The 24,919-nt window shown below is 50.4% G+C and overlaps 1 protein-coding gene across 2 annotated transcripts in view; it reads left to right on the plus strand.

Moving 5' to 3' along the window:
* The window catches only part of TTC28 (tetratricopeptide repeat domain 28), a 780,748-nt gene that overhangs the window by 738,017 nt on the left and 17,812 nt on the right, over window positions 1-24,919 (plus strand). For both annotated transcript variants that reach the window (XM_023559275.2, XM_010598769.3), the window contains 3 exons: window positions 7,224-7,368; window positions 21,249-21,428; window positions 23,397-24,117. In XM_023559275.2, coding sequence (XP_023415043.2) covers window positions 7,224-7,368; window positions 21,249-21,428; window positions 23,397-24,117 — 1,046 coding nt within the window. The remainder of the gene's footprint in view (window positions 1-7,223; window positions 7,369-21,248; window positions 21,429-23,396; window positions 24,118-24,919) is intronic.

A 24,919-nucleotide genomic window follows, 5' to 3' on the forward strand; every position in this document is an offset into this window, starting at 1 on the left:
TCACCTGGAAACATGCCCAGAGACCAGTGAGGGTGTCCCAGGCACCTCCACAGAATAAACAGGTGCCTTGAATGGTTGCAGATTTACCAGCCTGGCCAAGACATCTGAGGCCCTTCAGTTGAGGCTGGCCAGGGGCAGCCACCATGTGTCTGTCAGTGTGTCATACTGCGGTGGCTTGTGTGTTGCTGCGATACTGGAAGCTTTGCTACCGGTATTTCAAATATCAGCAGGATTACCCTTGTGGACAGGTTTCAGCAGAGCTTCCAGACTAAGACTAGGAAGAAGGACCCGGCAGTCTACTTCTGAAAAGCATCAGCCAGTGAAACCCTTATGAATAGCAGCAGAACATTATCTGATATAATGCTGGATGATGAGCCCCTCAGGCTGGAAGGCACTCAAAAGACGCCTGGGGAAGAGCTGCCTCCTCAAAGTAGAGTCGGCCTTAATGATGTGGGTGGAGTCAAGCTTTCGGCACCTTTATCCGCTGATGGGGCATGATTCAAAATGAGAAGAAACAGCTGTAAACAATTAATAATAGGAACACAGAATGTAGGAAGTATGAGTCTCGAAAAATTTTAAGTCATCAAAAATGAAATGGAATGCATAAACATTGATATCCTAGGCATCAGTGAGTTGAAATGGACCAGTACTGGCCATTTGGAATCAGACAATCATAATGCCTGCTATGCCAGGAATGACAAATTAAAGAAGAATGGCATCACTTTCATTGTCAAAGAGAACATTGCAAGATCTATCCTGAAATATAGTGCTGTCAGTGATAGGATAATACTGTATGCCTACAAGGAAGACCAGTTAATGCAACTCTTATTCAAATCGACACCCCAAACACTAATGCCAAATATGAAGAAAGTGAAGATTTTTACCAACTTCTGCAGTCCGAAATTGATAAAACATACAATCAAGGTGCATTGATAATTACCGGCCAAAGCAAAAGTTGGAAACAAAGAAAAAGGACTGGTAGTTGGAAAATATGGCCTCGGTGATAGAAATGATGCTAGAGATCACATGATAGAATTTTGCAACGCCAACAACTTCTTCACTGCAGATACTTTTTTTCAATGACAACAACTATACACGTGGACCTCACTGGATGGAAAACACAGGAATCAAATCAACTACATCTGTGGAAAGAGATGATGGAGATGCTCAATATCATCAGTCACCACAAAGCAGGGCCAACTGTGGAAGAGACCCATCAATTGCTCATATGCAAGTTCAAGGTGAAGTTAAAGAAAATTTGAACAAATCCACAAGAGCTGAAGTACAACCTTGAGTATATCTCACCTGAATTTATAGACCATCTCGAGAATAGATTTGATGCATTGAGCACTAATGACCAAAAACCAGAAGAGCTGTGGAATTACATCAAGGATATCAGGAAGAAAGCAAGAGTTCATTCAAAAGACAAGAAAGAAAGAAAACACGAAAATGGATGTCAGAAGAGACTCTGAAAGTTGCTCTAAAATGTAGGGTAGCTAAAGCAAAAAAAAAGAAATGAAAGCGCTGAACAGAAGATTTCAAAGGGCAGCTTGAGAAGACAAAGTAAAGTATTATAATGAAATGTGCAAAGACCTGGAGATAGAAAACCAAAAGGGAAGAACATGCTTGGCATTTCTCAAGCTGAAAGAACTGAAGAGAAAATTCAAGTCTCGAGTTGCAATATCGAAGGATTCTATGGGGAAAATATTAAATGGCACAGGAAGCATCAAAAGAAGATGGAAGGAATACACAGAGACACTGTACCAAAAAGAATTGGTCAACATTCATCCATTTCAGGACGTAGCACAATGGTACTAAAGGCAAAGGTCCAAGCTGCACTGAATGCACTGGCGAAAAATAAGGCTCCAGAAATTGACGTAATACCAATTGAGATGTTTCAACAAACGGATGCAATGCTGGAGGTGCTCACTTGTATATGCCAAGAAATTTGGAAGACAGCCTGGCCAACCACCTGGAAGAGATCCATATTTGTACCCATTCCAAAGAAAGATAATCCAACAGAATACAGAAATTTTTGAATAGCATTAATATCATACAAGTAAAATTTTGCTCAAGATCATTCAAAAGCGGTTGCAACAATATATCCACAGGGAACTGACAGAATTTCAAGCTGGATTCAGAAAAGGATGTGGAAAAGGGATATTATTGCTCATGTCAGATGGATCGTGGCTGAATGCAGAGTTACCACAAAGATGTTTACCTGTGTTTTATTGACTATGCAAAGGCATTCAACTGTGTGGATCGTAACAAATTACGGATAACATTGGAAATTCCAGAACACTTAATTGTGCTCATGAGGAATCTGTACATAGACCAAGAGGCAGTCATTCAAACAGAACAAGGGAATACTGCACAGTTTACAGTCAAGAAAGGTATGCGTCAGGGTTGTACCCTGTCACCATACTTAACAGTCGGAGTGCTCAGCTAATAATCTGAGAAGCTGGACTATAAGAAGAAGAATGGGGCATCAGGATTGGAGGAAGACTCATCAACAACCTGTGATATTGCAGATAATAGAACCTTGCTTGCTGAAAGTGAAGAGGACTTGAAGCACTTACTGAGGAAGATCAAAGACTACATCCTTCAGTATGGATTATATCTCAACATAAAGAAAACAAAAATCCTCACAACTGCACTGTCGTGGGTTGAATTGTGTCCCCCAGAAATATGTGTATCAAGTTGGCTAGGCCATGATTCCTGTATCCTGTGATTGTCCACGATTTTTTCATCGGACATGATTTTCCCATGTGTTATAAATCCTATTTCTATGATGTTAATGAGACAAGATTAGTGGCAGTTACGTTAATGAGGCAGAACTCAATCTGCAAGATTAGATTTTGTCTTAAATCAATCTCTTGGGAGATACTAAAGAGAGAAGCGAGCAGAGAGACAGGAGGACTTCATATCACCAAGAAGCAAGAGCCAGCAGAATAGCACATCCTTTGGACTCGGGGTTCCTGCACTGAGAAGCTCCTCGACCAGAAAAGGTTGATGGCATGGACTTTCCCAGAGCCAAGAGAGAGAGAAAGCCTTCCTCTGGAGCTGGCACCCTGAATTCGGACTTCTAGCCTCCCAGACTTTGAGAGAATAAATTTCTCTTTATTAAAGCCAATCCACTTGTGGTATTTCTGTTAAAGCAGCACTAGATGACCAAGACATGGACCAAGAAGCAACATCATGATAGATGGAGAAAGGATTGAAGTTATCAAGGATTTTATTTTACTTGGATCCACAGTCAACGACCATAGAAGCAGCAGTCAAGAAATCAAATGACACATTGCACTGGGCAAATCTGCTACAAAAGAACAACTTTGAAGTGTTAAGAAGCAAAGATATCATTTTTAAGAACTAAGGTAAGGCTGACCCAAGCCATGGTTTTTTTTTTTTTTTTTTTTTTTTTGTACTTTTGATGAAGGTTTACAGAAACAAACTAGCTTCTCATTAAATAGTACACATATTTTTTTTATGACATTGGTTAACAACCCCACGATATGTCAACACTCTCTTTCCCCTCTTGCCTTCTAGTCCTTGCCCCGGGGCTGGTATGCCCCTTTAGTCTTGTTTTGTTTTATGGGCCTGTCTGATCTTTAGCTGAAGGGTGAAACTCAGGAGTGACTTCATTATTGAGCTAGAAGGGTGTTCAGGGGTCATGTTCTCTGGGGTTTTCCAGTCTCTGTCAGGCCAGTAAGTCTGATCTTTTTTTGTGAGTTAGAATTTTGTTCTACATTTTTCTCCAGCTCTGTTTGGGATCCTCTCTTGTGTTCCTTGTCAGAGCAGTCAGTTGTGGTAGCTGGGCACCATCTAGTTATGCTGGACTCAGTCTGGTGGAGGCTGTAGTAATTGTGGTCCATTAGAAGCCATGGTGTTTTCAATCGCCCCACAAGCACGTGAAAGCTGGACAGTGAATAAGGAAGCCCGAAAAAGAATTGATGCCTTTGAATTATGGTGCTGGCAATGACTATATCATGGATTGCCAGAAGAACAAACAAATCTGTCTTGGAAGAAGCACAGCCAGAATGCTCATTAGAAGTAAGGATGGAGAGACTTCCTCTCGCATACTTTGGACCTGTTATCAGGAGGGAACAGTCCCTGGAGGACAACATGCTCATTGAAAAAGAGGAAGATCCTCAACGAGATGGACTGACACAGTGGCTGCAACAGTGGGCTCAAGCATAACAACGATTGTGAGGGTGGCGCAGGACCAGGCAGTGTTTCGTTCTGTTGTACGTGGGGCCGGGTCGATATGAGTCAGAACTGACTGGACAACACCTAACAACAACAGGGGCAGGGGATGGTGTCACAGGATCTGATCGAAGCTTCTCTGCATAGCCCAGCCCTGGGATGGGGGCAGGTGTCAGGAAAGGTGCAGACTGCAGGTGGCCTCCCTCTGGCTATCTCCTAGGAAGGATTTAGTAGCCTAGGGAGAGGAGCTCCCTGTTCCAGGCAAGTCTGGTTGTCTAAAGAAGCCCTTGGTCCTCATCTCCCCCCAACAGCAGAGCACCTGAGCTTGCGCCTGACATACACAGCCCCCGGGCCTCTGTCTACAAGCTCCCTAACATTGACCCCAGGACCCCAGCATTGTTTGGGCTGTTCCCTGTGCTGTGCCCTCTGCTAGCAATGACCTTCCCCGCCCTGCCCACAAGGCAGGTTGACTCCGAATCATCCCTTGGGACCCAACTCAAACGGCGATCTCCCAAAAGCCTCACAACCAGATTGAGTCCCTGTCTGGAGCCACTGTGCCCCTTGACCTCTGTGGAAGCTGTTCCCTTTCTTGTGACCTGCTGCAAGGACCCATGGAAAGCCCCTCTGTGGACTGGCCCTGCCTGGCACAGTGCGGGCACCATGTGTGCAGAACAGGTTAGCTCTTTGGGCCCTTTGGATGCCTGGGGCACCTCATGGCATTCAATACAAAGGTACTACTGCCTTCAGCACTTGGGCACTAAGAGGGTTCTAGGCTTCTCTCCCACCCTCCTGTCCCAGGTCATTAGCTAACACTCCTAATGCCTCGTGTGCTCAAATCCTTACACTCACTGCTTGTGGACACTATTACCCACTTCCGAAGTGAGACCCAGAGGAGAATGGCTTGCCCAAATCAAGATTCTGCCCTTGGGGCCCTCCTACCACCACCCCGCAGGCATCACCTCTTTTGAATTGGTGGCTGATGTCAGACTGAGGACTCCAGCCCTTCCCTTCCTGGGACGCTGCTTCCAGAAACCATGTTTCAGCAGCTCACACTGCCCACAGCAGTGCCCACCTGGACCTGCAGGCCTCTCCTGACTCCTGTGCCTCAGGGCCGTGCTCCTCAGGGTGCTGAGCTCTTGTGTGTGGAGAAGGCGCTGTGCCTTGGGCCTGCTGGGAGGAGCTCCCTGTGCCTTCCTTGTGCAGCTTGGGTTCTCCAGGTGTCCTTGTACCACGGAGGCAGGAAGGGGCACTGTGGGGAGTGCCCTAGAGCTGGGGTTTCTTTCTCCAGTTCAAAGAGCCCTGGGGTTTGTGGTGTGCCCCCACCAGTCACTGTACGCACCTGCAGCCCCGGTGTTGACTGGGGACACCCCCAGGTGCCCACTGCCAAAGGGTCTCGAGGGAACCTTGATACTCTGTCAGGCAGACTTGTCTTGTGTGTGGAGTGAAAGGGCATCAGGGCAGCCCTGCCCCCAGCCAGTTGCCATGCCTCCTGAATCACAGCTGTCTGAGAGGCCGAGGTCCCTGTCTGCGGGGCACGCAGGCGCTTGTGTCATAAACAGCGGCATGACAGACACTGCGTGTCATGCCAGATGGCTTCTCTGGAGAGCAACCTCTCCTTCAGGGGAGAACCGCTCTTTGCATCACATTCTCTGGAATTAAGTGAGCCTCAGAATGTCACCCCAGGGTCTCTGCAGCAAAGCCACAACTCGGCCCCGTCGCTGGTGATTACATGCTTCCTGAGTGAGCGGCTCTCGGGTGTCCCCTCCTGCTGCTCTTCTTTGGCAGGGCCTGGCTGAGAGCTACTCAGAGCTCAGTCTCAGGCGACCTAGGATTTGGGTTATGTGGGATGCTACAGAGAAAAAGGGTCAGGGAGGGCCAGGGAGGAGATGCCATACCTAGAAAATACACATGGATCTTTTGAATAATTTCTCTTGATGGTCAGGTATCCTGGGCTCACCCAGGAGAGGAAGTGGACTCCTTGGTTTTTTTTAATCAACACTCAGAGGCTGCCACCTCTGCAGTGTGTCTGGTATAAGACATGGTCTCTACCCTCAAGGATCCTAGGATACATGGCAGAAACTCCAAGGATATATGCAGTGTCTAAATCAAGGTTCAGAGATCTCTATCTAATAGTTGTGTGAAGAACATCACAAGAAGGCTGTGCTGAGGCCAGGTGTCAGGCAGGTGCAGAGAGCATTGGGCAGCCTGGTCCCTGCACTGGAAACCAGTTTGTCCTCTGCCTGCTGACGCTCCTCAGCTCTCCTCTGTGCTTTGTCCTCTGAAGATCAATGAACGAGTGAGTGAATATATGAATGAATGAATGTTCTCATCCTGTGTTGGGTGTGTGAAACCTGTGGTCTTTGGGGTTGAAAATACCATCTGTACTAACAAAACTCTGCTTGGAGACATTGGAACATAAAAACAATAACCTAGCCATGCTGGAACTGACCACTCTACAGGTACTGTCCAGCCCCCAGCATCCCCTCTTGCAGTACCCCCCGCCTGGCCGTCGGGGCTGGGGGCCAACAGTACCTTGCAGCAGAGCCTTGCCTTGTGTGGGACTCAGGTGGATGCTTGGTAGCAGACCTGAGCCCAGGGTTGGGGCCAAGGCACTCCTTGTTTTGTCTGTGGCGCCCCGCATCGTAGATGACTTGGCACTGTGCACTGTCTTCTCTTCAGCTTGGTGGCTGCAGCTGATTCCTAATGGTCCTCGTGTTTGCCTGTGCACAGTCACTCCATGTGAGGATGTAATTAAATCCGTGAACAGCACTGTGGGACATTTGATTATGTAGAAAAACTCCATAGAAATGGAAGCTGTTGTGTGCAGCTGGTTTACCCTGCGGTTTCTGTCAGTGCTCACTGTAGTGTGAAAATTACCTGAAAGGAAAGTGAAGAGGACAGAGCTGGGCAGGAAGGCTGGGTAGGGCACCGCTGTGGAGCACAGCTGGCGGATGACCAGAGAGCGCCCTGCCTGCCCATCCATCGTGCCTTGATTCATTGTGTGGCCCCTCTGTCCCCAGGAGCTGCCAGAGCATGACGAGTTTGTTCAGTAACACCATGTCGCCCATCAAGGACGGGACCTCCTCCCTTCCCAGGAGGCAGACATCGTTTGCCAAGCCCCCACTCCGTGCTCTGTACGATCTGCTCATCGCGCCCATGGAAGGGGTAAGTGCCTCCCCACAGCATGGGGTATCTTCATGTCAGAATATACCATTTCCTGGCCTGTGCCCCAGTTGTGTCCCCCTTAGATACACACATGGGCTGCTGAGACAACCAGATGTTTTCCAGAACACGAGTCTTCTCTGTCCAGTTTCTCAGTGTGCATGTGAAAGCTAAAATGGACTTGGGTCTTGGCTGGCTAGTAGGTGAAGCCTTGAGCTTCAAGCTGGCTGATCTGGTTCAGGTCCTAACTCTGCTCCTGACTAGCCAGGTAAACCTGCCCACAGTCACCCCATGTATGAATGAGATGGTGCTCCGTCCCAGCCTGCACAGCAGCTCACTGGGAGGCTCAGGAGGTCAGGGCCATGGGCATCGAAACCATTGTTGGTGGAGCCACGCTGTTGGTGGTTGTGGCTGCCCTGCTCCCCACCCCCGGCAGATTCCACAAAGGACATGACCATGGCTCTGCCATTCCCAGAAGCCCATAGACTCTGCACTTCCACCTGCTGCATGCTGCCCCTCTCTCTGCCCCTCCTTCCAGAATCTCGCCTCAGCCATCTCAAGCCAGGGTTTGAACGGTGGCTGGGAGTTTCAGAGAATCAAACTCCAACTCTCTCTTTTCCTTGGCCTCTGACGTTGTCAGAATCAGAGTTCATCACATGGAGTATAGCGTTAAGATACTCTTGCATTTGAGATTTCTGGAGAAGGCTAGAAGTTGTGGCTTTTAGGTTTCTGTGGCATTTCATCTGCCCTGGTCTTGACTTACCACTGTTCAACACAGACACTGTTCTCTGACAGCGTGAGCAATGCCAAGGGCTCAGGATCTCTGTGAATCTGAGTTTGGAGACTGTCCAGGCCACTGCACATGGGCTGTGGGAAGCTGGGGCCACAGCAGGGGGCTGTGCCCTGCAGGCCTGCGGGGAGCAGACCGCTCGCCCTCTCAGCCAGCTGTCTTCCTGCCTTTGCAGTTGTCTGTTGCCAGGTACAGGCATACCTCATTTTATCGTGCTTTACTTTATTGTGCTTCGCAGATATTGTATTTTTTGCAAATTGAGGGTTTGTGGCAACCCTGAGTCGAGTAAATCTTATCAGCGCCATTTCTCCAACAGAATGTGCTCACTTCGTCTATGTGTCACAGTTTGGTCATTCTCACAATATTTCAGACTTTTTCATTATTATTTTATCTGCTATGGTGATCTGTGATCTTTGATGTTACTATTGTAATTGTTTTGGGGTACCACAAACGGTGCCATATAAGATGGTGAACTTAATGGATAAATGCTTTGTGTGTCCTGACTGTTCCACCAACCAGCCATTCCACCATCTTTCTCCCTCTCCTCGGGCCTCCCTATTCCCTGGGACACCACAATATTGAACTTAGGCCAATTAATAACCCTATGATGGTCTCTAAGTGTTCACGTGAAAGGAAGACTCACTCCTCTCTCACTTTAAATCCAAAGCTAGAAATGATTAAGCTTAATGAGGAAGGCATGTTGAAAGCTGTAAAAGGCCAAAAACTAGGCCTCCTACACCAAACTGTAAATGCAAAGAAAAAGCTCTTGAAGGAAATGAAAACTGTTACTCCAGTGAATACACGAGTGATAAGAAACCGAAGTAGCCCTATTGCTGATAAGGAGAAAGTTTTTGATAGAAAATCAGACCACCCACAACATTCCCTTAAGCTAAAGCCTAATCCAGAACAAGGCCCTAACTCTCTTCAATCCTACAAAGGCTGAGAGAGGTTAGGAAGCTGCAGAAGAAAAGTTTGAAGCTAGCAGAGGTTGGCTGATGAGGTTTAAGGAAAGAAGCCGTCTCCATAACATAAAAGTTCAAGGTGAAGCGGCAAATCCTGATGGAGAAGCTGCAAGTTATCTATAAGATCTAGCTAATTCATGAAGGTGGCTACACTAAACAACAGATTTTCAGTGTAGACAAAACAGCCTTATATTAGAAAAAGATGCTATCTAGAACTTTCATAGCTAGAGAAGTCAATGCCTGGCTTCAAAGCTTCAAAGGACAGGTCAACGCTCTTGTTAGGAGTTGATGCAGCTGGTGACTTGAAGTCGAAGCCAATGCCATTTACCATTCCGAAAATCCTAGGGCCCTTAAGAATTATGCTAAGTCTACTCTGCCTGCGCTCTGTAAATGGAACAACAACGCCTGGATGACAGCACATCTGTTTACAACATGGTTTACTGAATATCTTAAGCCCACTATTGAGACCTACTGCTTAGAATAAGATTCCTTTGAAAATATGACTGCTCATTGACAATGCGCTCATCACCCAAGAGCTCTGATGGAGATGTACAAGGAGATTAATGTTGTTTTCATGCCCGCTAACACAACACCCATTCTGCAGCCCATGGATCAAGATGTAATTTTGACTTTCAAGTCATTATTTAAGAAATACATTTTGTAAGGCTATAGCTGCCATAGATGGTGATTCCTCTGATGGATCTGGGCAAAGTAAATTGAAAACCTTCTGGAAAGGACTCACCATTCTAGGTGCCCTTAAGAACATTCATGATTCATGGGAGGAGGTCAAAATAGCAACATTAACAGGAATTTGGAAGACAGTGATTGCAACTTTCATGGAAGACTTTGAGGGGTTCAAAACTTCAGATGTGGTGAAAATGGCAAAAGAACTAGAATTGGAAGTACAGCCTACAGATGTGACTGAATTGCTGCAATCTCATGAGAAAAATTTAACCAATGAGGAGTTGCTTCTATGGATGAGCAAAGAAAGCAGTTTCTTGAGATGGAATCTACTCCTGGTGAAGATGCAATGGACGTTGCTGAAATGACAACAGAAGATTTAGAATATTACGTAAACTTAGTCGATAAAGCAGCGGCAGGGTTTAGAGGGTGATGGTTAGCATTTTTTAGCATTAAAGTATTTTCAAATAAGGTATGTACGTTGTCTTTTTTAGACGTAATGCTACTGTACACTGAATAGATTATAGTACAGTGTAAACATAACTTATATGCACTGGGAAACCAAAAACGTCACGTGACTCACTTTACTGTGATACTCACCTTATTGCAGTGGTCTGGAACCAAGCCTGCAGGATCTCTGAGGTATGCCTGTAGTACATTTGTCTTGCAGACGCTGAAGTCACCCCTTAGAAGCCCTTCCTTCTGCTCCAGCCAGCTGACAGCACATCCTCCGGAAACCACATTTTGACAATGATTCCTTTGTCTCTAGGAAATATTGATGCATTTCCCTACCTGGCCGTCCAAGCCTGTGTCTCAACTTGCCTGAGGTTTTTTCAGAGGCTGCACTGCCTGCTAGCCCCCCGCGAACCTCCCCTCGCTCAGGGGATAGGGGCATGAGCCACAGACCCACTTGCACGTGGTACTGCCCTTTCCTCTCTGGGTGACCTTGGCCAAGCTGCTCCCCTTCCTGAGTATATGTTTCCTCACCTGGAGTGGAGGGTGATGCGGCCAACCACATCAGGTCAGAGCAGGGATGGATTAGTGGAGTATGAAGAGAGGGACTGTATCCAGACAGCTCCCCCAGTGCTAGGTCACAGTGGCTGCCCTGACCAGGCTGCCCCGGGCACTCCAGACCTTCTGGGTTATATCTACACGCAGAACCCTGGCTGAGGCCTCCCACCCCATGATGCGAGTCCATGCTGCCCTCGGCCTCCCTGCCCTTCTTAGGAGCTCTGTCCTCCCCACCTTTCTTCCTTTCACGTGGTGACCAAGTCTGCAGAGAGCACTCGGCTCAGAGCGCCTCTGATGCCATACAGTTTACCCTGATTCATGTGCCTTTCCTCAGAGGAAGAAGTAGATACCTGTGCCCTCAGAGCTGACTTGTCAGTTTCTTTACTGCCGTTAAGCTTCGTGCAAACCATTATGGTGACGTATGCCCGCCTCTCCTCCGCTGTGTTTCCCATGGATCTCCCAGCTCCTCTGAAGGGCATTTGGACCTCAGTTCTCCCGATCACTTGGCCCTCTGAGTTCTTGTGCATTCACTGGTTTGCGTTCAGGGCCCCCGCCCATTACTTTGCTCCATTAGTGTCACATCGGCTGGTGGAGAGGGGTCGAGGGAGGGGAGCAGAAGGCAAAAACAGAGATTAGCCGGTGGTGGGTTTGAGGAGTGAAACAGAGGGCTCCCTGTGACTCTGAGCCTCTAATCCCTATGACCCCTGCATACACTCAGAGGCTTGGGCCATTTTGAGCCGGCCGGCAGGTCCCTCCCACCTCTGGACTCTCCAGTGTCACCTCCTCTGAAGCCTTCCTTATCCACTTCTCCCCGCCCAGCTGGCCCGCGTCCATGGTACCTGATGCTGAGCTGAGCGGGACTCAGGACCCAGTGCTTTACATGCTCTTCTTCTCCACCTTGCTGCCACCACACCCCCTCAAAGGCAAGCACTGCCCCTTCTCTCTGTGTGCCCGCAGCTGGCACCTGCGTGGTACATGATGGCACTTGGCAGAGTTTGTGGACCTGCATTTGCTTTTCTGGCCTAGTTGGGCACAGAAAGCAGAGACATGGCAAGAACTCCAGCCAGAGATCTCTGGGTAGAAGCTGTAAGTTTCCAAGAGGTTATGAAGCAGAAGGAAGATGCTGGGCCTGCCCTTGAGGAGTTTTCAGCAAATGAGCTGTCCCCTGACAAGCAGCACGTTGCCAACTTCCTGGGTTATGTTGGGATAAGATCAGGAGCTCCATTGACATGCCTGGGGTAGGGCCCCCACCTGAGGGTGTCACACCTGCCCATGCCTCCACGTGGAACTAGGCTGACGATGGTGGCTGTCGGTGGGGCTCTGTGCCAGGGGCAGAGATCCCCTTGGTAAGAGAGCAAGAATAGGAAGCTGGGCTGAGGAGGGGAGGCCCTGCTTCCCACCTGGAGCGAAGCTGCCACAGCAACACCAGTCCTCCCTGAAGGGAATTCTGTGGTTTTATCAAGTCTGCGCTGATGTTGACACGGTTTTCCCCCTGAGGATTTTCTTCTGTGACTTAAAGAATAAAAATATGCTAATAGGTCAGTGTTCGCTTGTGTCTGGACATTCTGACATTCCTTCAGGGTGCTAGGAAGGGGAACGGTCTATGAACTTAAGCCTTAAACAAGTTAGAACAATGACCAAATTAAGGTCTTTATGAAGTTTACTAAAGAACGGGAGAAGCCATGCCACCAGATGTGGGTGGCGACCTCTTAAAATCGCACGTGTTCCCTCCACAGTCGCCATCCAGGAGTGACGCTGTCTGAACAAATGCAGCAGAAACCCACAGCCCGGCCCTATCTAGAAGTGAGGCATTTCATTCAAACGCCCAGCCTTAGCTCCTGATGATTAAAAATACTGTCTGTGACTCAGGTGTTTGAACACAGTAAAGGAGCATGGTGGCCTCAAGTGAGACAAACAGTGAGACCTTTTCAACGCTCAGAGCGGCCGCTCTCCCTTAGCTAAGCTGATCCGTTGTGTTTCAGTAAAAACACTTCATTGAAAAGTTGCAATCTGATTAGTAGCCCCCTAATTTTAATCCCTAGTTTCATCCACTCATTCAGCCAGTATTTATGGAGCCCTGACGTGCCGGGCAGCCTGTCCCCAACACGGGGCTCAGCAGAGAAGCGGGAGACGGTGTTGCAGTGTCCTAGTCACGCACAGGCTGTGCTGAGGTGGGTGGGCCACGTGGAGTTGTGAAGAGTCTCCTGGGTGGCCCCTGCTCTTCACAGGGCTGCAGAGTGAATCAGGTGCCAGGTGGAGAGGGAGCCTGGGCCTTTCTCCCTCTTCTCTCAGCCAGCACACTCACCCTGTCCCAGGGCCACTAGAGGGCGACACGACACGGTCAACCAGCTCCCAGTGCCACTGTCAGCTGCCAGACAGCCAGACCCTTCTCCACATCTCCATGAAAATCCAGATCAAGGCCAAAAAGCCCAGGATTATGAGTCACTGACACTTCAAGACTAAAATGATTAACCTCGTCACATGAGGCTTTTAATTGTTTGAACAACGGCCTCTGGTTAGCTGCAGTCCTCTTGCTAAGGGACTAGGTCAGACAGTATGGAAAGTGGAACTGCAGAATATTTCACCGGAGGCCTCGCACCACTGTTTGATTTAATTTGGCTTCGGGGAAGGGGGGCATGACCCGACTCTTCCCTCACAGCTGCTGTCCTTTGCTGTCAGGATGCAACAAGGGTGTCCAGTCGTCTTTGAGGAGAGCCCTGTTCCATCTGCACATGAGCTAATCATCAAACATTAAATCAAATCCTGTCTGATACCCACAGGAAAAATGTCATCCAAGACAAGTGGCAAGTGTCCTGTGTGAAAGGGGATGGGACCCTGAGTGTCCCTGGCATTCATTGTTCATGAAACAGAGTGAAGGATGGTCACCGTGCCTCTAAGCCTGGACCTTCACCTTGTTTGGCACCGACGGGCCCTGAACCAGTCCGGTCCCACAGTCCGAAAGCACAGAGCCACATACCCGCAGCAGCATCCTCTGGGTGAGCTCCTCCAGCCACAGCAGAGCGCCGGCTCTGATTTCCTGCTCCCTGTGCGGTGATCGTGGGACGAGGCGCACTGCAGAGCCTGTTTCAGGGGAAGCTGCTCTGTCACTTCAGACCCCAACATGCCCCCTTAGTGTGCAGACAGGGGCTTGGTCAGAAGCCAGGAGTTGCTATAATGAAGGAACCGAATTTAAAGTAGGAAATTCCCTAGGGTTTGTTCAACTCCCTCTTCAAGGGTCCAGATTTGGGGACTTTGTAGGATCGTTGGTGTTTAGACCTGTCCTAGTTATAGCGTCTCTATAGTCCTTGTCTTTCTTTCTGTTTATTTAAATTCTCTGTTCCCTGTACTTATAGTTTTATGGGTTCCCTGTACTTATAGTTTTAAAAGCTAAGTTTATAAAACAGCTGACAAGAGTGAGTGGCTGCTCAGAAAGAAAAGTACTCCTCATTCACCTGTGTTCCTGATGAATGAAGCTGCTGAGTTACCAGGTTAAGACCCAGAAACATCTAGAAAACTTGATGTTCATGTCAATTATGTTGGTGAGCTAGCTTCTTCAACACTGGAGCTGGGGACTTCACCTGAAACCGCTTCTAAAGCTTGGTTTAGAGGATAGCTTGGCGTGTGGCTGGGTCATGGTTTTAATTACCACTCTGGGGCAAATAGGCTCCCTCGTTGTTTAAAATGCCCTTTGCAAAATCAAATAGCATGGCAAACCAGCTTATGCCAGACCAGATGCAATGTGAAATGAGACTGGCCATCCGGTACCTGTCTTCTGAATAGACTACAGTGTTCGGAGACAAACAGGGAACGTCCGTCTCTCAGAACAGTCAGACCTAGATTCCAGAGTGTGGAGTGGAGGAGAAGGCCCTTTTGACTGACGTGCTTGGGCTGATGGTACCACCACCAGGCTGTCTAATTGATTTCTGATGGAGACATCTGTAGTAATATTCAATTGAGGGCAAGCATCACCCAAGGACAATGAGCATTTCCACAACTGATTTCATAAAACCAAACCCGTTGCAGTGGAGTTGATTCCAACTCATAGCCATAGGACAGGGTAAAACTGCCCCATAGCATTTCCAAGGAGCAGCTGGTGGATTCAAACTGCCAATCTTTTGGTTAGCAGTCTTAGCTCTTAACCACTACGCCATGATTAAAAAGAAAAAAATTTTAGAAGGAGGAAAAATGGCAGCAGTTACAAGTGGTCTGTACCATTGAATCTGATGGCGCAAGCGCACAAAATGGTCTGCCATTTCCCACAAGCCAAGCAGCACCCTCGCCTGGGTCACTGCTATGGGATGAGCTTTAGCTGGGTGCTGGCTCTGTTCTAGTTGCCATCCCAGCCTCACCCAAATGGGTCCCGGGCCAGCTGAGGCACTCCTGCCACAGACGGTGTGTGGCCTCATTTCTACCAGGCCACCAAGATTGAGGGCCCCACCGCAGGCTCCTGTAGCCCCATCAGCTGTCCTCTTGGCAGCCTTGGCTGAGGATAGACACTGAGTGTCAGACAGGCCCCTCCGACCATGCGGTCTGCTGGCCAAAGAATACGCTGAAACAGACTGAATTTTTACTTTTCCCTTTCTGGTTAGAAAATAGTATCTACAATCTCGGTAGCTTTTAGTCCTCATTTGAGGGTTATGTCCAATAGGGCATGATTATTTCCACCACTCATCTATCAGTTTGTTGTACTGTGATGGCTTGCATGTTGCTATGGTGCTGGAAGCCATGCATGCATGCCACCAGCATTTCAAATACTAACAGGGTCACCCATGGTGGGCAGATTTCACCAAAGCTTCAGGCTAAGACAGACTAGGAAGAAAGGACTGTGATTGACTTCCCAAAATTAGGCAATGAAAACCTTATGGATCATAGTAGAGCACTGTCCAATACAGTGCTGGAAGATGAGCCCCCTTGGTTAGAAGGCATTAATAATACGTAGTGGTCGCCACAGTGGAGCACAGCAATGATCATGAAGATGGCACAGGACCAGGCAACATCTGTTTCTGTTGTACATGGGGTCGCCATGAGCTGTAGCTGACTCAATGGCAGCAAACAATAAGAACAACAATGTGATATTTGTTAAAACTGTATACAGCATCTGTGACAACACGATTTCTCAGAAGCATCACAGAAAAGTTTCCTTCACCTTAAAAGGTTCTGTTTGATCAATTCACTCAGTCAAAAATATGAGTCAGGAATGATTCCAAGCCCCGTACATGTCCCTGGAGTATCCAGATTCCCAGCAGTCCTTTGCAATTTCATTCCAAATCTAGTCAGTCTGAAATCTCCCAGACCCAGGAGATGAGGGACTTTCATTCCACGGCCTGGGAATGCAGTGGAACCCTGCGAGCCCTCCTGTGTCCTCCAGTGAGGACGGAACACCCTTGGTGCAGCAAGAAGGGGTGTGAGGCTCTGTGTGCTCCAGTGAGAATGGAACACCCTCGGTACAGCGAGAAGGGGTGTGAGGCTCCTGTGTCCTCCAGTGAGAACGGAACACCCTCGGTGCAGCGGGAAGGGGTGTGGGGCTCCTGTATCCTCCAGTGAGAAAGGGACATCCTTGATGCAGCGGGAGGGGGTGTGGGGCTCCGTGTCCTCCAGTGAGAACGGAACACCCTCGGTGCAGCGAGAAGGGGTGTAAGCCCTCCTGTGTCCTCCAGTGGGAACGGAACACCCTCGGTGCAATGAGAAGGGGTGTGAGGCTCCACGTCCTCCAGTGAGAGCGGGACATCCTTGATGCAGCAGGAAGGGGTGCAGGGCTCCGTGTCCTCCAGTGAGAATGGGACTCCCTCGGTGCAACAGGAAAGGGTGCAAGGCTGCAGCCTGATCCTTTGAATGTTGGTGATGCACATGGAGCCAAAACTCAGGCAGGACACATGACACATAGCATTCGACATCAGTGGCATGTTTCACGTGTCAGGTGGAGGGGATGCTTAGTAAACAGCTGTGAGTGATGGTGATGTGAAGATGGGGTGGGAGGATTGTGGTGACATTGTCTCTCTTATTCCCTGGGTCACAGCTTGGAGTGGGATGCTCCAGAGAGTGTTCCCATGTTTTAGCCACATGACTGTTTGACACTGTCAGGAAAGGGAATGAGTTGTACTGGAAAAATCATTGAGGCCCAGAAGAAAAGAATGGTATAAACAATAGGGGCTGTGTTCCACTTATTCCCAAGCACCTGACAACAGCCATAATTCACACATGACCAATATTTAGTGAGTGCCCACTGGGTGCCAGGCACGTGCTCGGCTCCATGTCTGCTGCACTGCTTAGTCTTCACACCCTGGGAGGCGAAGGGCACTCTTGCTCTCTCCTGGGTGTAGAAGCTGAGGGACGGGGAGATGAGTGTCTTGTGGACATGCTCAGAGCCCCCCGCCCCAGCCTCCTCACCACACGCCTCACGGTCTAGTAGTTCCAGATCTTGAGAGCCCTTGATACACCAGGATGACCCCAACTTCTATGCCTTGGCCTAAGCCACACCCTCCTTCCCTCATCCACTGGACACGCCTTCCATCCTTCTGAGCCCAGCTCAGACTAGAGAGTCTGGGCCCAGTTAGGAGACAGAAACCAGGGAACGTTTAATATAAACGTTTAACATAAAGGATTGTTAACTCTGATGAAAGACGAACTGTAAGATAGAAGGAAACTCTGGGATATTCTAAGGCTAAGGGAACACACCCAAGACAAAGCAAACATTGGAGGGTGTGGTCCAGCCCACAGATAGCAGAGATGTTCTTGGGTTTGGCCAGGCTGGAGCAAGTCCAGAGTGGCTGGGAAAGCAGTAGGCCACCCTCCAGAGAGCTCCTGGTGGCAAGGGCAGTCGTGGGAGGCAGGGCACTGGTGGGAGCCTGGGACCTCAGCACGCAGGTTGCACAGGAGCTCTGGTTCCGTTGTAGAGAGGGCTGCAGAAAGATTATCACCAGGCCAAGGCTGCAGGGTTGCAGAGCGACCACATCTGGGTCAGGCTCCACTGGCTGCCCTCACACACTCCAATGACTGGGCCTTTCCAGTGCCCTCCACTGAGAAAGCTCCACACTGTACCTGTGCACGGCAGCACTGCTCACAGGAGCCCGTCCATGATCGCAGTGTGGGTACTGAAGACTACGTTTGGGGCCAAGGTAACACAAGACCCACCCCATGTGCAGCTGTCTCTGTGCCTACTGCCCACCCTCTCTGCCAGGACTGTCCCTTCACCGCGAGGCTTTCACACCGGCCACAGCCCAGCCTACAGCGTGGGCATGATGGCCTCCCTGCTGGGGCACTCAGCCTTCTCCTTTCAGATTACTAAGTCTGGCTCACAGTAAGCTCTCAAGCCTGGAATTTGTGCCTGGAATGACGTGATGGTTGGGGTCACAGCTGCTCAGTGAGAATGAGAGGAAGCAGCCCTGGGAATAAACAGGTTTCCGAGGACCTGGCCTCCTTGTGTTGTTCTTCAAAAGATCCCATGTCTGGGAACTTTAGGGGTCAGACAGTCTGAGTCTTTGCTGGAACGTGTTGGACTCTCAGTGCAGGGCTGATGCCTAAGCCCTCTTATCTTTAAACCCAGGACATGAGCAGCAGTGAGCACCTTCCCTAGACTGACCCACCGAGGCGCAGAGTAGCGGGTCCCTGGATTGTCTCTCCTTTCTCATCTCACCCATGATGGTAATTTGGATGGAGACATCACTTTATTTTCCATTTTCAGGTTCACAGTGGATTAGAGCTAATCTCTTTCATTACAAGGGCAAGGCTCATATACCCTGGAGGCCGAATCAGAAGATCATGTCCAAGGCCTCTCTCCCCACAATTTCAATCAGTTCTTCCTTCTGCCCTTTAACTGGAGCTGTCAGTGAACCGTTCAACGCAGTCTCCCCACAAACCCAGTGCTACAGAGGGCAGCTGCTGTGGCACTACCTGTTTTTACGCTGCTGACAAGGGCCACCCTCAGGGTCCTCACTCAGAGTGGTCTGCAGGGGTCAGGCTCCATTCCCACTACTAGGTGCTGCCCCAGGAGGGAAGGGTGTCTGCCTCCAAATGCCTTCACCAGGTGTTTCCGCAGCCTGGAGCAGGGCAGAGCCTTGCAGCCATGAGGTCCACGCTTTCTTGCCTGACCTCTAGGACTCCACTGCCTGGCTGCGTGCCCACTCCGGCCTTGCCTCAGGCCCACAGGATGGGCCTCCTTTGCCCAGGCTGAGTCTTCCTTTCCCACATGTGCCAGCTTCCTGGGCGAGGGTCCAGCTTCTTGTCCAGAGGAGGCTGTCACACAGGCTGGGGTTGACACTTTATACTTATGTGGTGCTGTTATATTTAATACCTGCTAATACTTTTTTTTTTAATATTTTCTTGTGCATGCTGTATTTTTACATGCACATCGTATACTTGCAAGCGAGGATGGCGTCCTAAACTTGTTCGGCTCCTGAGCAGTACATGGTAGGCACATGATAGACGCTGTTACACAGCTAGTGGGAGAAGCTGAGGGGGGCTTGGGAGAACAACTTCGACAGGAAGGTAGCAAGTCCCATTAGATGATCATCCCTCGTGGAGTGATCAGAAATAATGGCAGAGGAGGCATGTGAGCACCAGACTTTAGATCTGCACCTCAGATCTGAAGGTTTTGTGGGGAATCACAGATTCCTACAAAGACTGAGTAGATTCTAGCCTCTTCCCTTACCCAGCACACCTTGCCAAACACCTTTGATCACATGGATGTGTGATGCCATGACTGAGGACTTGTGTCCTGTGAAGTCAGTGCCTGTGGGGTGACAGCTGGCAGGGACTCCCTGGGATGGGCTAGCATCGTGTCACAGCAGCACCTGGTGACCCTGGGTCAGCTGAGCCTGTGTCTAGTTTTGCACATGGCAGGGGCCTGAGCCCCCATGTAGTTGCTGGCAGCTCACTGCCCACATCTCTGGTGGCCTGGCTTTCTCTGAGCAGCAAGCAGATTGTCACAGTCACAGCTGCTGACCTCATCACTGAGGTTGGGGGACATCAGCCCTGCCACTCTCACCCAGCTCCCAGGTTCCCTTGAGACACCCAAGGCAGCATAGCAGCTGCTCCCACAGTGGCCCTCTCAGAGCTGCCCTCCACCTGTGAGGCTGGGCAGGGGCCTTAGGTGTGGCCCAAGGGGTGAAGCCATGTCCAGGTGCCCACGGCCAGTGAGGAGCAGGGCTGAGAGCACCTGGCCCGTCCACCTTCCTGTGCTGACCTGAAAGTCACCCATGGACAGTGCTGGGCTCCCTGCAACACCACCCCAAGTCTTTCCTTCTTGGATTGTACCCTAACACCCTTCTTGGAAAATTGCTCTTAAGGGAAACAGGAAGCAAACTGACCTAATAATTTTTATTTTGGCTTGCTTTAGATGAAGCTGAAATTAAAATAAATTAAAAAAAAATTATTTATTTTTTTAGAGGAAGCTGAAATTAAAATAAATACATACATGAATACACAGAGGGTTTGCACAGACTGAACACCCGCCAGGCAGTGTCACTGTGGGTTAGTGGAGCACCTCTGCCACCCACAGCCCCAGGCCCAGAGCAGTGGGTCAGACGAGCGGATGTGCACATTTGCTCCCTGGAGCAGAGCAGAGCAGAGCAGCGTAGCAGGACTGCACTTGTCAGTCGGCCCACAGACGGGTGAGGGAAGGGAGCTGCTGTGACCTCCCTCTGAGCCACCCTCCCGCAGGCCCCGGGCAGTGAGTCCCCTGCTGTAGCTCCTCAGTGCCAGCAGCTTCTGCGGCATCTCTGTGTTCACCCTTCAGCCTGTATTAGTCCAGTTTTCACAGTTCTTGTCTGTTTATTTCATCAAGGTTCCTAGGACCTCAGGCTTCACTGGTAGTTCTTTTAAAAGAAATGCGTGTATAGAGACCGGGAGGGAGTGAGTCTCCATCTGTCTGTCCTCTGTAGGACTCATGTATTCACACTGGGCCTTGAAGGAGTGATGGGTGTCACATCCTCCTGTTAGGTCCCCCACATCCTGGGAGGGAGCCAGTGGGGATAGCACCACCAGGGCCCAGGGGCCATTCTCCGCAGAGGAGGACCAGAGGCCCTGATAGTCACAAAAGGTCCTGGGGCCGGCTTCTCCTCCTCCTCCTGGAAACACTTCTCCAGGAGATGTCATCCTGGTTTCCAGAACTTTCCATCCTCCCTCTGATTTTCCAGCCTCTGTATCCCACTCCGATCAAGTGCTTGCTGCCTATTCTACACTGTGCTTAGGTTCTCCACAATGACAGAGCGTCCCTGCCCTTCATTTGGGGTACACGTGAGTTGTGTAGATGTCTTTCTGGGGTACTGCCCATTGCATTAATCCCACTCCCATAGAGACTGGCTGGATTTACCTGGGCCTGCAATTGTCTGGGCTCTCCCCCTTCATGCCGTGGGGCCTTGGTCTCCCACCCAGTCTCATGGCCTGCAACTACCTGAGTGTGTTCTTCAGACTCGTGCGTCAGCTCTTGTGCTTCCCTGCAGGGCCTGATGCACTCCAGCGGCCCCGTAGGACGGCACCGGCAACTGGTCCTGGTCCTGGAGGGGGAGCTGTACCTCATACCCTTCGCCCTCCTGAAGGGAAGCTCCTCCAACGAGTACCTGTATGAGCGCTTCGCCCTTATCGCCGTGCCTTCCATCCGCTCCCTCAGCCCACAGGCCAAGGTAATGCTCACGCACATGTAGGGGCCTGCTCCAGGGGTCCTGAGGCACAGCATGCCTGAGATGGGGCCATGCTACTCGGCGATACGATGTGATCTCTTCACAAATGTTTTATAGTTTGCAGCTGGGTAGGGTGACTTTAGAGTGGAGGCAGGGGGATGGCCCTCATGACCTGTGGCAGCCGTGATTTTTGTTGTTTCTCCCCGTGAAGTTTCTTGGCTGTGACGTCAGGGTGGCGAGCTGCTCAGATGCACTCAGTCAGGCATCAGGCCAGGAGAGTATCTCTGGGGGCTGCTGCGGAGCACCATTTGGTGATGTTCCTCCCTACCTTCTGCGAGGCACTTGGAGACCACAGATGCCATGCTCACCATCATCCATCAGGCTGACCCCACCTGGGCCATGTATGCTGCATAGCTGAGGGGCCACAGGCGGGGGGACAGCAAACAGTAAGACTAGTGCCCAGTGGAAAAATTCCCAACAGGCCAGTGAAAGAACTGAAAGCAAATGAGGTGGCTTTGAGGGCACAGGCAGGGTCTCAGGTCTCACTCAGCATGAAAACTCAGTATGGAAAGGCCTGTATAACTCAAGATGGCAACAGACCGTCCATGGAGTTGTGATTTCACCCCACATCCACTCGCGGCCCAGACCACCTATGGAGAGATTTTTGAGCCAACCCTGACTCCTCTTTCCCTATGCCAAACTCTCTCAGAGACCCCGAGGCTCTGGTTCTTTCTGACCCGTCATGGTCCCCAAACAAGGCTCCCCACCACCTAGCACTCTACTTGCAGCATCCCCACTTGCCCCGGCTGCAAAACTATCTTTACAAGACGACCTGGGTTTCTCTGTCTTCAAACAACCGCCCATGTTCTCAGAGCCCTCCACCCCGATGGGCCCCCTCACAACCCATAGGAAGGGTACAGCCGGGTTGACCTGTAGCACCTGGCCCTGTGCATGGGCGGCCTCCCACCTTGACCTCTTTGTCTACACTGGTCATTGGGCTGATTCAAAGGGGGTTGGTTTCTGCCTTTCCGATTTTGGGGCATCTTAGTTATGACTGTTTTTGTTGCTGAATCACTGTTCTCATGAGACAGAGTCAGTTCAAAGCGAAAGAAGTTATCTTCTCCGAGTTTCTCATATTTCCATGGCTGACTCTGACTCCCAGGCACAAAGTGAGCTGGCCACAGCCACTGCACATCAGCTGCTCACGACACCACCAACAGGGGCACTCTGGGTATTAGATATCGCCAGTGGTAAGAAAGCTTTTATTTTGATGACAACAATAAACCGTTTCCACCTTAGCCAGGACTTGGAGGAACCCGTTTCCTGGCAGGCACGTGGCAATTCTCTTACCCAGCGTTTAGGGCACCACCAAGCAGAGGTCCCAAAAGTTATCTTGAAATCATTCGATACTTGATGTTTCCCCAAAAGCACCAAAAGCCATCATGGGGAAAAATCAGAACTTTGTTGGGCTTCTTTAGGCCGACTTTGTATTCCAGAAGTGTTTCTATTTTGAAGTACAGAAAGCGTGAGGGGAGTATAATCTTTTAGGGTGTAGAGCTTCTAAAGGACATGATTTGGCCTTAGTCTCGCCAAGATTGCCTTGCTTTTTCCACAGTTTTAATCAAAGCCACCCCTCAAAGCCCCTGACTCACCGGGAGCAGACTGTTCCCTTCTCCAGGGTGGGCCGTCCCAGACACCACAGCTTCTCGCTCCTCTTATCCTTGCCTTCCTCCCCCATCGCCCCCAAATGTTTGACCAACAGGAAGTGTCCTCCTACCATCCCATCCTGATTCTTTTCAAGAGCTTGTCACAGCAGATTGAGTCTCAGTAAATCATACACCTGGGTCAAGAATGACGTTATTGGGAAACCAGGGAAGGCCAGAGGGCAGGCCGGCCCATGCTTCTAAGAAGCCCCGCAGCTGGGGACCTGGAGCTCTGACTGATGGCCTGTGCCTGTGTTTCCCTTCACAGTCTCATCTGAGGAAGAGCCCGCCCGCATATGCCAGCTCCACGTCCATGGCAGCCGTCATCGGCAACCCCAAGCTCCCAGCAGCTGTGATGGACAGGTGGCTGTGGGGGCCAATGCCGTCGGCTGAGGAGGAAGCCTATATGGTGTCAGAGCTGCTGGGCTGCCAGCCCCTGGTGGGCAGCGTGGCCACCAAGGAGAGGGTCATGAGTGCCCTGACACAGGCTGAGTGTGTCCACTTTGCCACCCACATCTCCTGGAAGCTGTCAGCCTTGGTCCTCACGCCCAATGTGGATGGCAACCCTGCCAGCAGCAAGAGCTCCTTTGGCCACTCCTACACGATCCCCGAGTCCCTGCGGGTACAGGACGACGCCAGTGATGTGGAGAGCATCTCGGACTGCCCGCCCCTCCAGGAGCTCCTGCTCACGGCCGCAGATGTCCTGGACCTGCGGCTGCCTGTGAAGCTGGTGGTCCTTGGCTCCTCTCAGGAGTCTAACAGCAAAGTCACAGCCGACGGGGTCATTGCGCTGACACGGGCCTTCCTGGCTGCTGGCGCACAGTGTGTCCTCGTGTCTCTGTGGCCTGTGCCAGTGGCTGCTTCCAAGATGTTCATCCATGCCTTCTACTCATCTCTGCTGAATGGCCTGAAGGCCAGCGCCGCCCTAGGCGAGGCCATGAAGGTGGTGCAGAGCAGCAAGCCCTTCACACACCCCTCCAACTGGGCAGGTAGGAGGTGGTCGCCAGCAGGCACCTGTTTGTGGGCTCGGGCTCAGTCCCCACTGCCCTCAGACTTCATTCTGCAGGCAGGGGTGGGGGAGATGGGGCCAGGGGCACTGGGAAGAGGAGGACATGGGCTGATTCAGGGAGGGAACATTGTTTGCTAAGACTCTCAGCTCCACCAAATCAGTTTTTAATACGAGGGTTTTAAAATACTCTTTTTTACCAGGTTTTAAGATAGTCTTTTTCACCAGGGAGCAGTAGAACCATTTGCCATCAAAATGTGAATGTAAAGCTCATCTTTCCGTTAGTGCGGACTGGGTGGTCTGTTGTTTGGCACCCCCCTTTATAATCCTGACTCTAAAACCGAACGATGGGGTAGGAAGACCCTAGATTTGGTAACCCGAAGGCTTGGGCTGATCTAGCTCCCTGTCCTGGCTGTGTGGCCTGGGACAAATGCCTTACCCTCTCTGAAGCTCAATGGCCTCACTAATAACAAGACGGTGGCGGTGATGTTGATGCTTGTCCTGTTCACGGTTGAGAAGATCTGTAAGGAGGAGACTGAATGTCTTACAAAGTGTGAAGCCTGCACATTCTGGAAGACCAACAGTGTGTGCTCTTAGTGGGTCTGCCTCAGAGACATGAAGCATTAGGAGAGAAGGGAGAAACCTCGGCATCTGGTCACGGCAAGGGGAGAGGAACGCACCCAGCTGTGTGCAGAGCACCTATGTCTCAGCTCCCTACCACACCTGATTTCCCGGGGTCCCTGAGTGCATCGTGCCCACAACAGCCCCCCAGAGAACACTGCAGT

Source organism: Loxodonta africana, chromosome 19, assembly GCF_030014295.1.
Source record: "Loxodonta africana isolate mLoxAfr1 chromosome 19, mLoxAfr1.hap2, whole genome shotgun sequence".
Lineage (NCBI taxonomy): Eukaryota > Metazoa > Chordata > Mammalia > Proboscidea > Elephantidae > Loxodonta > Loxodonta africana.